Source organism: Heptranchias perlo, chromosome 31 (assembly GCF_035084215.1).
Source record: "Heptranchias perlo isolate sHepPer1 chromosome 31, sHepPer1.hap1, whole genome shotgun sequence".
NCBI lineage: Eukaryota > Metazoa > Chordata > Chondrichthyes > Hexanchiformes > Hexanchidae > Heptranchias > Heptranchias perlo.
The window spans coordinates 20,671,097-20,684,897 of record NC_090355.1 but is presented as its reverse complement, the minus strand read 5'-3'; the positions used below and the strand labels follow the sequence as shown (position 1 = coordinate 20,684,897).

At 43.0% G+C, this 13,801-nt stretch overlaps 1 protein-coding gene across 1 annotated transcript in view; it reads right to left on the bottom strand.

The window, feature by feature from the left end:
- Positions 1 to 13,801, bottom strand: part of adgrd2 (adhesion G protein-coupled receptor D2) — a 133,144-nt gene that overhangs the window by 50,501 nt on the left and 68,842 nt on the right. The window contains exons 20-21 of the mRNA XM_067969489.1: positions 2,979 to 3,020; positions 278 to 331 (exon numbers count right to left, since the gene is read on the bottom strand). Of these exons, the coding sequence (XP_067825590.1) occupies positions 278 to 331; positions 2,979 to 3,020 (96 nt within the window). The remainder of the gene's footprint in view (positions 1 to 277; positions 332 to 2,978; positions 3,021 to 13,801) is intronic.

Below are 13,801 nucleotides of genomic sequence, written 5' to 3'. Positions count from 1 at the left end.
AAACATGGAGAATGTTAAAAAACGTCTAATTCCGACAGGATTAATGCATCTGAATGAGGGAGAATAACATTCTATTGTAAGACACAAGCCACGCTCTCAAGTGAGTTCAGCAGGTATTATTATAATTAGACATTTAACATACAAACCTGTAAACAATTACATTAAACGTCATCTTTACAAGTTTACTTAAAGGTTTTCCCAGGATCGCAACTCGTTTGTGCAAAATACCTGGAGAAAAGCATTCAAACCCAACTATTTTTAAACAAACTGTACTCACCGTGAAAGACAAAGCTTTTTTCTTTTCCTTCATTCTTTTAATGGCATTTCTCACCTGTAGAAAATAAATCAATCAAATCATATTGTGCACAATAGGTAAAGTATGTGATTATATCTGTATCAGAAATTTGCTTATATTTGCTGCAACTGGAGTTGACTGTATTTGCTTTTATAAATGTATAAATTCAGAAAAAATAAATACAATGATCACAAGAAGAACATAACATTGTGTAAAAAAGCAAAAAGCTGCTGGTTTGTTGCATTTCAGATTACACCTTACTGTACAAAAATGAAACCAGAAATAGACCCATGCATGCAAATAATATGGTATAAAAGCACAAGAGCAATGCATTCACAATATCACAAAATTAGATAATGTTACACAGAGCCATTTTAACCTCCTAACAGAATGTTAATTGCTCTCTCCCATGCCAACATTTGGCCAAATTTTACCTTGTAACATATAAACCTCAATGTTCTGCATGAGCAAAAAAAACCCCCTCAAAATTGGAGGGGGGTAATTCCCGTCCTCTGTAAATGAAGTGGGCTGACCCTGCTACATTTTCAGCCTCATTTTATTATTACAAGTGAACTCCTGGTAATAATGGTACCTGCAATTAGGAACTTGCAATTTTTTTTTGGGGGGGGTGGCGGGGGGGGGGCAGGAATTTGTGTGCCACTGTAGGGTATTAAAGGCCTGCAGCAGCTTAAAGAGAATATTCCATCATAAATTATTTTGGCAGCTCAATTTCATTTTAATTACCTCAGGAACATCTGCAAGATCTGCAGGAGGGCTTAGAGCTCCCTGGTTCAGCAAGGAAGCAGGGGACATGTTTCTCCACAAGGTTACATAGAATTTACAGCTCAGAAACAGGCCCTTCGGTCCAACTGGTCTGTGCCGGTGTTTATGCTCCACACGAACCTCCTCCTGCCCTACTTCATCCAACGCTATCTGCATATCCTTCTATTCCTTTCTCCATCATGTACTTATCTAGCTTCCTCTTAAAGGCATCTATGCTATTCACCTCAACTACTCCTTGTGGTAACAAGTTTCACATTATAACCACTCTCTAGGTAAAGAAGTTTCTCCTGAATTCTTTATTGGATTTATTAGTGACTATCATATTTATGGCCGCTAGTTTTGGACTCCCCCATAACTGGAAAAGAGGAAAGCCATACTGTTTGAGTCAGACAGATGCAGGTCCAATGGCGAGCAGCACAGCAGCAGTGGCTGCTGGCGGCCAGGGCAGTGAGCGCCAACACCGTACCATCCATGGCAATAACTTTACCAAGACAGCTGGAAATATTCCTTTCCTCACATCCTCATATAAAATCACCCCACTCAAAGCCTGACATGGACTCTAATTGTCATTATGCCCATTACGAGCTGCTTGCTGACACTCTGATGGTACCTAAAAGATATTTTCTTTTTTCCATTCTTTTTCCAAGAAGACAGCTCATAATAATAACAGGGAGCTCAATGCCATGAGGAGGATGTCCATGCAATCCTGGGAAGGGAGATCATAGAGGGAGTCAGAGATGGGGAAATAAAAGGGCAGGTTCCAGCTGCAGGTTCGTCAGGATATTATATAATTCTCTTCTATCTCATGCTGCACTACCAGTCAGCAAACTAGATCATGAAACTCTCCTATCACTCCTACAGAAAGTGACATGATCTCAGCTCTTAGCAACCTGTCCTAAACTCTTATCCTCCTTTGGATATGTCTTATGGACAAGAAGTTGTTGACACTTCACTGCAATACTGAGGGACTGTTGCATTTCTCAGAGGTGTCATCTTTCAGATGTTCTGTCTCCCTGTTGATGTAGATGTAAAAGATCCGATGATGCTATTCGAAGATTCCAGGGGAATTCTCCCAGTGTACTGGCCAACGTTTATCCTTCAACTAACACCACCAAAACAGATTATCTCATTGATGTTTGTGGAACCTTTGCTACACACAAGGAGGGCACTTTTTAAAAAAGGACACACAGTGTGTGCTCTCACATCTCTCACTATAGTGCAGTTAGAAGCCAGATAGTCAATCAGATTCCAGAGTTATACTGCTACTTTTGCGTCATTATGTTCCCAAGATCTTTCACAACAACATGTTACCCTGAAATTACATAAGGTTTGGCATTTTTACAAATGTGAAGCGTACGCAAATATTTTTGTAAAAGCTAAACAAGTTAGTTATAATAATAGTTCGATACTTCAGTGATGCTGTTACAGCTTATTGTACCAGAGTGAAACATTTGAGAAAAAAATAAGTTTTATTGAATAAATCATTTATTTCGCACCTTAGTTAGGTTTTACAAAATTGTGCTTCTGGTGCAGAGCTTCATGTATTAGTGTGAATATTAAGTCAGCAGGCTCTGCAGGGTTTTCCATCCATTTGTTCTAATGAACATGCTGACCTGCATGCACAAATTCCCAATATGCACTCCTGATGAGTGAAGCTCTGTGCCAGGAGTGAGAATTCATATGGTTTACCCCATGTAGCAAAAAAGATGAAAATCACATTACTATGGTCATGTCCTGAGGCTTTCAAATCGACCTACTCTTTTAAATTTTTGCATTAATTTTATATACTTACAACTTCCAGGAGTTTATACATGCCAGCTTATTTGCCAATACTTAGACCATCATGAGATTTATGTGATTGTGTATAAAATATATCAACATAAAAATAAATGTGCCATACCTCACTGTTGTATACGGCATACACCAAGAATATGTATAATCCCTAAAACAAACCAAAAATAACAATTTTACACACTAGAGTTATATGCTTTGGTCTTATTGATGCTTACTGGTATGCAGTAAAAGGTGATTATCATCAGGCCATTTTAAAAGAAAACTGATAGATCTCCAGTTGTTGATTTTTATCTCTGCACTCTACCCTTGGAGAATAGAGTGAAATAGTGGAAGGATTTGCAGATTGATTAACAGTCTAACAGGCCATGATAAGAATGTTCCTATGGCCATAACCATCATTATACCAGCTGAAAGGGTGCTTAGTCCTATACGGCAAGATGGTTTTATGGGTTCCTACAACCCATATGGTGAGGAGGGTGGGATACACGACACACGCCCACTGGATGTCAATCCAGAATTCAGAGCCAGAGCTCCTGTCTCCACTCGCTGTGACCTTCTGGGGCGGGGTTCGAAACCTGCACCTTCTGACTCAGATGTGGGAAAGTCACCGCTAGGCCAAAGGCTCGCTCTGTTAAGTACACTCATTGGGGAATATGCTGGTGCACCCAAGGGAATTCTCAATCACTCAGCACGTATCTAAAAGAAACTGCCAGCAGAAACAAGTGATCAGACAGGAATACAAGTAAACAAACAGAGAGAAAGTATTGTTAGCTGTCTCAGCAGGAGTTCACATCCATTTCTAGTAGTACAGCTGTGCAAGTAGAGTCAGGACCTACAATCTGGACAAAATACACAAGTTTTACTCTTTTGGTCAGGCAACACCATTGGTTCCTTTTGATTTTTGGTTTTGTTATCTGGTTTGAATCTGTCAAATACATGACCAATAATACCATGGGTTAAAACCAACCAATCAGAAAGTCAGCAGGAACTTTAAATTCACTCTTTCTAACAGATGTGAAGCGTTCAGTTGATTAGTTAGTTAGAATCATCTGGTGAGAAGCCTGGCAACTCCAGAGCATCCATCTGATTCATTCCCCAGCCCTCCTCCCCAGTTGTGCCTGTCATTAATTTGTCTTGCACTCACTTTGTGCACACCAAATGCACAACTCTGTCCTTTTCAGGCCTCTGGTCACAAGCCTCCCCCTGCCCCTCAAGATCATTTTCTGGTACTTGCTTCCCCCCCAGGAAATTTTCTTGCCCTTAGTCATAATTCCCATTTCCTGAAGTAGTTTTCTGGCCTTTCCCCGGCCCTCTGCAACTTTTCCCCCTCCCATCGCCATCCCCCTTCCCCAACCTGCCTTGGTCTTGACTTGCTGCAAGCAACGCCACAGTAGATCAAATAATTACTGATTAAGAACCAATGCCCCAATTTATTAACTCTACCTGTACTATAAGTATGATTCTCTTTCACAGCAAAGAGTCTCAGATTTAACTGGAAACTCTTTAACTTAGTTAAAACTCACATCTACCTTCCACAAGCCTAGAAATCAGGGACTACTCCTCACTATTGTAGTGTTCACTCCAAACAGATTGATATTGTAAAAAGAATATACAGCTCAAAGTTCCTACTTGTTAATATGCCAATTGAGTTTTCTATTTTATTTTGATTGAATCACTGAATGGATAATTAAGTGGATTCAGTACAAAGATTTGCAGAATTAGCTATTTCTTCTGCTATTTATAGAGATCCTGATCAAAGCAAAAGTCTAATCCAAATATAGCATTTCTTGGCAAATTAGTTAGGATTCAATTGTACCATACTTCCTCCTTCAAGCAGGAGGGTGGGACTGAAAGGGTTGCAGACTTCTTTAGGGCCACTCTCAATACCCAGTCCGTCACAGACCAACAGATGTGCTTTGATGGTCCTGACAGTCCCCCTTCCCTCCTGAGATGTAAAGCTCACTCCCACACAAAATTCCATCCTGCAGTGTAGCTGAAAATGGCTAAACTTACCCAAGGAGGGTAAATAAGTTCAACTGATACATAAGGCTGCAATTCAGCTTTTAACTTGATCTACAGCCCAACATTCCACCACTAGAACTAACAGGCGCAATAATATCTTCCATTTAAAGAAAAAAAGAGTTTTTTTAAATTGATATTTGATTTACATACAGGGTATTATAATGTAATATCTGTATAATAGTTCTTAATGACTAGATAGCTGAAATGATCACTTCTAGAGTTTGTGTAACAGTTATGCCATAATGTAAAGTTTTTTTTGAAGTGTGAATTATTATACACTATTAACATATAACAATGACATTTTGGAATCTAATGGTAGATTTCGCTTATCACAAACAATATTAGTTAAGATATCAAAACTTCCAAGAAGAAGAAATCACAACTGATTAATGTTTGCCAAAATTGACTTTCTGCCAATACTATTCTTTTCAGCATGCTAACTTATGTAATTTATATGAGGAAAATGTATATCATGCTGATTACCTATTCATTAGGACTTTTGACTTGCAGTACACATCTGAAACCTTGACAGCTCTTGAATCAGAAAATCCTAGTGAACATTTCCAAAGTGGAGTCTGTCTAAGGTAGTGACACCTTTGGAACGAAACACGTCAAAACAGGCCTGTAACATTATTCAGTTAAAGTTTGTTTTCCCCAAATACTGTAGCTTACAAGCTTCTGAACCTCTCACTTTCTTCCATTTAGAACTTATCGTCCTTTAGTTCCTCCCCCGTCCCAAGGTTATGTGTCCAGTTAGAGCAGATTTAATCTTTTTTTTCTGCACATACTTAACGTTCACTTTGCTTCACTACTGGACTTTTGAATTTCCCTAGATGCACAAACACACACTCAGCTAGTGCTGTAGTTCCAGCTGCAAAACTCTGGATTTATTGTCAAAGTAGAGGATTATAAGAACATAAAGTATGAAATGAGGAAAGGCCATTTGGACCGTTAAGTCCATTCCTTCCATAGATATTGTACAAGCTTCCTTATACACTTCACCTTGCTTATTTCATTTCCTGTAGCAAAGGTCGGAATAATTTCTTCCTTTTCTCCAAAGGCAATCAAGTAAAACTTCAGCATTTCTATCAATCCCCATACTTTCATTATTCAACCCAGTTTGTTACTTTCCACAGATTGGCAGATGTTCTCAGTCCTGACGTCACAGAAACCCGAGGGGAGCATTTTCTGCTCTGACGTGGCAGTGCTATATCTGCGAGCTGGGGTGTGGGTGGAAAATTTGTGGCTGAGTTGAAGTGCTGATTATGTTTTGGGATTATACCAAACCAATATTTCCCACTGGCCAGTGCTGGAGACAAAAGAGGGTTTTGCTGTTGGAGTGCATGAGCCTTTTTAATGGTCCAAATCTATCTAAATTAAGACAGACCTTCCTTCCTTATATTTCCCAATGATTGCACCCAAAACACGTCATTGTTGTGAACTTGTATAAAATTAATGTATTTCCAAATTTGACTTTCTGGTCCTTAGAACTTAGGATTTTACCAATGTACAGCCTCTGGTTTTGCAAGTGACAGTGAAGGTGCATTTTTTTGACCATTTTTGTTTGGTTTTGCTGTTTTTTTTAAATGAGGTCAATATTTCTAATGGCCATTTTAGGGTTTAGTTTTAAAAATGCATGTTGCTGCTAAGCCATACCCCAGCACTGGAAACAGGTAAATTCAGCGGACACCTACCTTAACGAACTTCTTTGGTGTGTTATGCTTCTTCTGCATCTGAACTGAAGACCTCCTCACTGCAGAAATTGCACTGACCTGCTCTGTCACCTCTTCCCACATCCCAGACAGCTGCTTTCTGAGGAGAGTGGCCCCTCCAAACCAAACATGGCATTTCTCCTTTGCTTTACCTCTCGCAACTTGACCTCCAGGACACGGTTTGAGGAGGAAGCAGATCCCTTCTCTCTTGCACTCGTCTCCATCATTTTAAGTAAATTAACAAAATAATTTGAAAACACTGCACTCGCAGAGAACAGAAAGTGCTCCTTTAATCTCTAAGTGTTATTTTTTTTAGGGAAAGTTCAACTGTTCAGTCTTTAACCCATAATGATTTGATGAGGAATTATCTGCCTCAGATGTGTGTACATGCATGTATGGAGGCCTGTTATGCACTGTGAGACAGCACTTACAATGTTATATACATCTTCACCAAACTGTTTACAATTTTGAGTATTCACGTTGTGATCAAATGTTATATTTCGATCAAATGTCCTGTGTATCACGACAGACGTTAGCTGTTGCTAAGATGCAAGTTTCAGTGACCTCAGTATCTCATAATTGCCTAGCAATGGCTTTAAGCTCAAGGCACATATAATGTTTCAGGGTAACTGCACCTTTCCTAATTTAAGGTGCTCATTGATTTATGCTGCAACCTACACATATATCCCTGCATACATTCATTTCTATTTATCGAATTACAGGAACACACATGAAAATATGTTTTATTTCGCTGCCCAAGGAAAACAATTTTTAAAAAAACATTTTAAATGTTTTTAATATTTATTTGGATATGCAGATTTTCGGTGCAGTTACACTGGCTCTACGGTGTAACTGCACCCGGTGGAGCTGGCAATCTTTTCCCTCCCTCCCTCCCTTCCCGCCCAGCGGCAGCAGATGCACTGCCAGGAGCCCAGCAAAATAACAAGCCTCTCCCTGGGAAATTGGCAAGTGTCACAGGTGCAGCAATGGAGCAGGCAGAAGTCCCATCCTGTTGAGGTTGCACTTTTGTCTGGACTACAAGAAGAAGAAGAAGAAGAACTAGCATTTATATAGCCTCTTTAACGTAATAAAACATCCCAAGGCACTTCATAGGAGCGTTATCAAACAAAATTTGACACTGAGCCATATAAAGAGATATTAGGACAGGTGACCAAAAGCTTAGTTAAAGAGGTAGGTCTTAAGGAGTGTCTTAAAGGAGGAGAAAGAGGTAGAGAGGCGGAGAGGTTTAGGGAGGGAATTCCAGAGCTTAGGGCCGAGGTAGCGGAGGGCACAGCCGCCAATGGTGGAGCAATGGAAATCGGGGATGTGCAAGAGGCCAGAATTGGAGGAGCGCAGAGATCTCGGAGGATTGTAGGGCTGGAGGAGATTACAGAGATAGGGAGGGGTGAGACCATGGAGGGATTTGAAAACAAGGACGAGAATTTTAAAATTGAGGCGTTGCCGGACTGAGAGGAAAATCTGCCAGGTAAATGTACCCGAGTCTTTCAAAAGTTGAGCATTATCTCTTATGAGGTAATAGTGTGTCTTGACATTCATTGACGAAACATATTCCAACTAGTGAATATTTAAATAAAGATGAACATTCGATAATTAGTTATATATCTTTTATCTTTCCTTTATTCATTTCCATACTAAGTAAATAATGGTGGAATGTTTTTTTAACGCAGACTGTGTTCTAATTCCCATAAACCACATTCATCACAGCTAATGCATTGTAGATTAGCTGTGAGGCATTTAAATGCTTTCTATATTCAGCAATTGTAAACAATGACAAGGTGACCGTATTCAAATTCTAAAATTCATTAACCTATTAAATAAAAAAAAATAAGGATGTGGGAATATGAAAAAAACATTCATCCATCCACAACTATGCATCCAGCCTGATTGTTACGGCTAAAAATATTTGTGAAACAGCACCAATCTTTGCCCTTCTCAGGACTGAGTGTCCTTCGCATTTAAAAAAAAATTAGTTCGCCTCCCAGGGAGTCAAGACTAAATCCAGTATTCAGGTCAAGCAGGTTAGAAGGCATTGGGATAACTGCTGCCAGTGGAGCCAGAGATGGTGTGATCTTTGCTTAGTGGGGGAGGGTTGGCATAATCTTGGATCAGTGGGGTGGGGGGTTGGCGTATTCTTTGATCAGTGGGCTAGGGGTTTGGAAGACGTAATGAGCAATGTTTGTGTGTTATGGTTCCTCCATCAACACTTCTGTTTGGGCGCCTTGACTTTTCCATTTAAGTAGATTTGAAACTTTCTTAGGTAATCAGGTTTTCTTTATTGATGTGATTATTCATGTTTTCACCACTATTCCTTGTCAAATTCACCATTCCTCAGCTCTATGACCATCTTCAGTACATCCAGTAAAGGAATATGAAACGCTAGTAAAATCTTTTATCAACTCCTTAATATTGGCAATGGTAAGTCTTATGTATTATGATCAATCAGGTTGTATTGGACTGTGGAGTATTTATTTGGCCAATTCCTGGAAAACCGTAATCTGGGAATATCTTCTGAAAGGGCTACCGAGAGATTATTGAGAGTGCAGTTTGGGCTGTCACGTAATGTAAGGCGCTGCCACAGTGTAATCAGTTAGTCATGTAAAGTACATTCACAGCACCTTTAGGAACCACTTACCATTTTTAATATATAATAGATACAGGATAACTTTTCAGGGCAGTAATCTGGTTGAATGGATCACCCACCCATTGTAGAACCCATCCAATCAATGGAATGAAAATTGGACTTGTTCTACAATAGGTGGGTGACCTGATCAGTCAGATTGGTACCCAGGCAGCAAAGGCTAAAATCTATCCCAGAAGTTTGTACAGCAACTCAGCTTTCCTGCGATATTTATCTTTTTTAACATCAGAAAATAATTTTGGACCAAAGCTTCATGCTCAACCCGAACAAAATATCACTGGATAAAATTGCTGTAGCTGTTTATCTTTTCTTGTTTGTAGTAGCATTAACTTAAGTAGGGCATCAGATTCAAAACAACTTTTGTTCGTAACCCTTCGGTAAGTGAATACCTGCACTATCTAAGACACGTCCATGTGGGTTGACTCTTATGCATGGTCTTCAGTAGGTCAATCATTAAGTTATGTAATCCCTCACTTCTAATGTGCACACTATCAATGATAGTCATTTTATAATGACCCTGGGAATCATATTGATGAGTGGTGAAATGTACTAATGTCATTTACCCTCCACTTGAAAGTAAAGCAGTTTTTTTTGGGTGTCACAATGGCTATATAAAAAGGTACATTTGAAAATGAAATAACCTACAGACAAAGGGCGCTAAATTGGGCCGTGCAGCGCCCGTTGTTTCGGTGCTACACGGCCTATTGAACATCCAAAATAGCGTCTTGGCTGCGCACACACGTTTCCAGTGTGACATGCGCCGGACGCCATCTTGGTATAGTAGTTAGCGCATGCGCAAATACCGAATGCCGGAAGCATGTAAAGTAAGGAGAAAATGTGTACAATGCTGATTTAAAGTGATAGACACCATTTTGGACCTTAACGCTCAACTCAACGCACTGCCTTAACCACGCACACCTGAACGTGTCTTAGTGTGCCTGAAGGACCCGCCACCAGTGCTATTTAAAGGGACCATGCAGGATTTACAGGTTAGTTGCTGGGTTATCGCTTCTGGCTGCTGGTGGAATAGGAAGTGTTTTCTGAAGCTCCTTATACTTACTGAGAGTTCCTACACTACATTTGAGAGTGCTTTGGCAGGTACTGCCTTACGGGTCGGAAAATTACAACCGTGGTTGAACAACATTCCTGTCAACCACGGGTGGTCTGCTAGAGCTCCTGCTGGGCCATTGAGCATGACTGGGAGCATGCTGAGAGGCCACGCACAGCAGGTCAAGCTGCGAGGAGAGGGAGGAGGAAGACACGCAGGGCACTGAGCAGGTGGCCGTATCCAATGAGGGCCTTCCGGGACCAGTCAACTGGTGCGACCACAACTGCAGCCTCAGAGTAGGGCAAGGACAACATTGCCTGTGGCTGTGAAGGTCACCATGATGCTGAATTTCTACGGCTCAGGATCATTTCAGGCCTCTGCTGGCGACATGTGCAACATCTCGCAGTATGCAGTGCACTACTGCATAAGGGAGGTCACAGATGCACTGTACCAGATGAGGAACAGGTTCATCACCTTCCGTCTTGACAGAGACAAGCAGAACGAGCGAGCACAGGGGTTCGCCCACATTGCTGGCTTCCCCATAGTGCAGGGTGCCATTGATTGCATATCAACTCGGCCGTCTTCGTCAACCGAAAGGGCTTCCACTCCCTGAACGTGCAGCTGGTGTGGGACCACATGCATCGAATTATGGAGGTCGATGCCTGCTACCCTGGGAGCAGTTATGACGCCTTCGTCATATGGCAGTCCAATGTGCCAGCTCGACACCCGGCTCAGCAAGTCAAAGGCTGGCCAGTGAGCGACAAGGGCTATCCCCTCACGCCATGGCTCATGACTCCAGTCAAGAACCCACGCACACGTGCACAGCAGGCCTATAATGAGATCCGTGCTGCCACACGCAACATCATGGAGCACATCATAGGCCTCCTCAAACAATGCTTCCGCTGCCTCGACCGGTCTGGAGGAGCCCTGCAGAACTCTGCTGAGCGGGTGGGCACATTTGTGGTGGTCTGCTGCATGCTGCACAACCATGCCATCATGAGGGACCAGCCTTTGCCACCAATGATCGGAGAAGATCCTCAGCCAGAGGTGGAGGAGCAGGAGGCTGAGGAGGAAGATGCTGAGGAGGAGGAGCAAGAGGCTGATGAGGAGGGGGGGAAGGAGCCGGAAGAGGACCACAACAGGGACCACACACCTTGTCTGCAAGGGCTCTGCGTGCTCGCCTGATTTGTGCCCGCTATCAATAATGTCAACTATACCCCCCCAACTCACCAACAGTCCTACACTCCCCACCTTTCCGCTCCCACAAGCAGTCTGAGCTTCCATTGCAACAGTCTGAGCAGCAACTGTAACTTGCAGACCTTTGATGACATCGGTTTTTGCTGCAATGGAAGCCATGACATCAGTCATCAGACGTTGCATCACAGTGAGTTCCACAGGTGTGCTGATGGAGGTGACCACCCATTCCATGTTGGAAAGGATGGGCTCCAAGCTCTGCGCAAAGCCCTGTGCCAAGTTGGAGCTGGACTCCTCCATGCCCCTTGTCATTGTGCGCAGGCTTTGCAGTGCCCCAAGCATTTGGTAGTGTACGCCATCTTCTGTAGCCTGGCCCATCGAAGTCCTCATCTGAATCCTCTGCATCAGAACTAGTGAGTGACCTCATCCTCCGGCAAGCTGCCACCTGTGGTATCCATTCCCCTGCCCTGGCTCCTGTGCCCTTGTGCCTGGTATTTCACCACATGCAGATCCCTCCTCTAAACTAACCTCTAAATGAGGCTCAATGTCAGTTTCTGAGCTGGTGGAAGCAAGTGTCAGATCGAGTGACGGTGTGGCTTCAGTGTCTTCCTCCTCCTCCACCTCCTCCTCCTCGGACGGTGCTGCCACATGTTCTTGGGTATCTGCAATGACAAAGGGAAACAGGTTGAGTTGTGGAGCGGGGAGAGGAGCAAGTAAGATGTGCATGCCGACAGCATCTACATCAGAAAAGATTATGGGAAGAGGGAGATGTGGGAAAGGAGAAGGAGCATTAGATATGCAGAGACCCCCTTCATTGGGACCTCCAGCATGGCATGATGTCATGGCTGCAGTAACGGCCCGCCTAGTGATCCGAAGCACTGTCTCCTCTAGGGGGGTGAGGACGTGTAAGCATCCCCACCCACCCTCAGGTCCCTCGTGCTGCCGGTTGTTATGCGCCACCTTCTCCTACAAGACTGAGGACAGTGTGTCAGTGAGTATCCTGCAAGGTGTGTGGGTGATGTGCCTGTCATGGTCAAATAGCTGCCAGTGTGTGTGGCCTGCAAGTGTGGTACTATGTGCGGGTGAGATGCAGTATGCTGAGTGCAGCATTGCGTATGGATAGGCAGTGTTGGTTGGTGGGTGTGTGACAGGGGGTGTGATGCGTGGAGCAGTGGTGCAGTTGGTTGGATGTGTCCCTTGACATTGCATTCACTCACCTTGACCATTCGTGTCAAATCATTGAACTTCTTTCAGCACTGCACCCACGTGCGTGGTGCCATGCTCCTGGCGTTCACTTTATGGGCCGCAGCCTGCCAATGCCTGTGGAGCTGCAATCTGGAGGGTCTCCTGCCACCCTGCAGGTACATTTCGTCCTCCCCTTCCACCATGGCCTCCAGAGCATCATCGGAAAAGTGTGGGGCCCTCTCTCGCGCCGGTCCTGCCATCCTTACGGCCATCTTTCCCTCCTCCTAGTGGACTGTGCGTGTTCCATTTAAAATGTGCACCTGCACCTTTAAGAGGTGCAGGCTGCTGATGACGTGCGCTGAGCACGCCCCATTTCCGACTTCCTCATTCTCTGTGCAGCCTCTCAGCAGCGTGGATAGCGCTGGCTGCATGGAGATATCATGGTCAGTCGCAGGCAGCTCGAAATTCACTTGCTGCCTGCTTAAGGGCCATCGGGTGCGGGGTAATAGCAGATCACGCAACCCGCGCCCAAAAATGGGCCCTTTGAATTTTTCCCCCATCGACTCTCTGATCCAAGTGTGCAAGAACACTGTAGATTGAGACAGATTGGCCAAGAGAATTTTTTTCTGACACCTCATTTTCTTTGCCAATATGACAAAGAAAATGCAGCGTAGGAAGGTTTTGCAAATTGTATAATGCAACCCTGCTTATTTTCACATTTGCTACCTTACTTGTTATGTCTTGGCAAATATTTCTCTGTGTTACTACAATATATATATCACAGATACAACTTTCTTTCATCTCCATATAAGTCCTGTGCTGCTACTTTACAGTAATATTCTTTCATTACCTTTCTACCCTTCTTTGAGTCAAGTGATTTCTTTTGCATATTCCCATCAGGTCCTTACAGTATTAAGCACGTGATTTACATTCTCTTGCCTCTGTTTCATGCTTGAGGGGTGAGGGATGAGGGGGTGGTATCCTTCTGCACCAGAAAGGTTACACCATTTCTCCATAATACAGTTGACAAGGAAATTCAGGACATCATAGGAAATCGACTTTTAAACATACCACTCAGCTATTTGTTAAAAAACCTACACATTTCACAG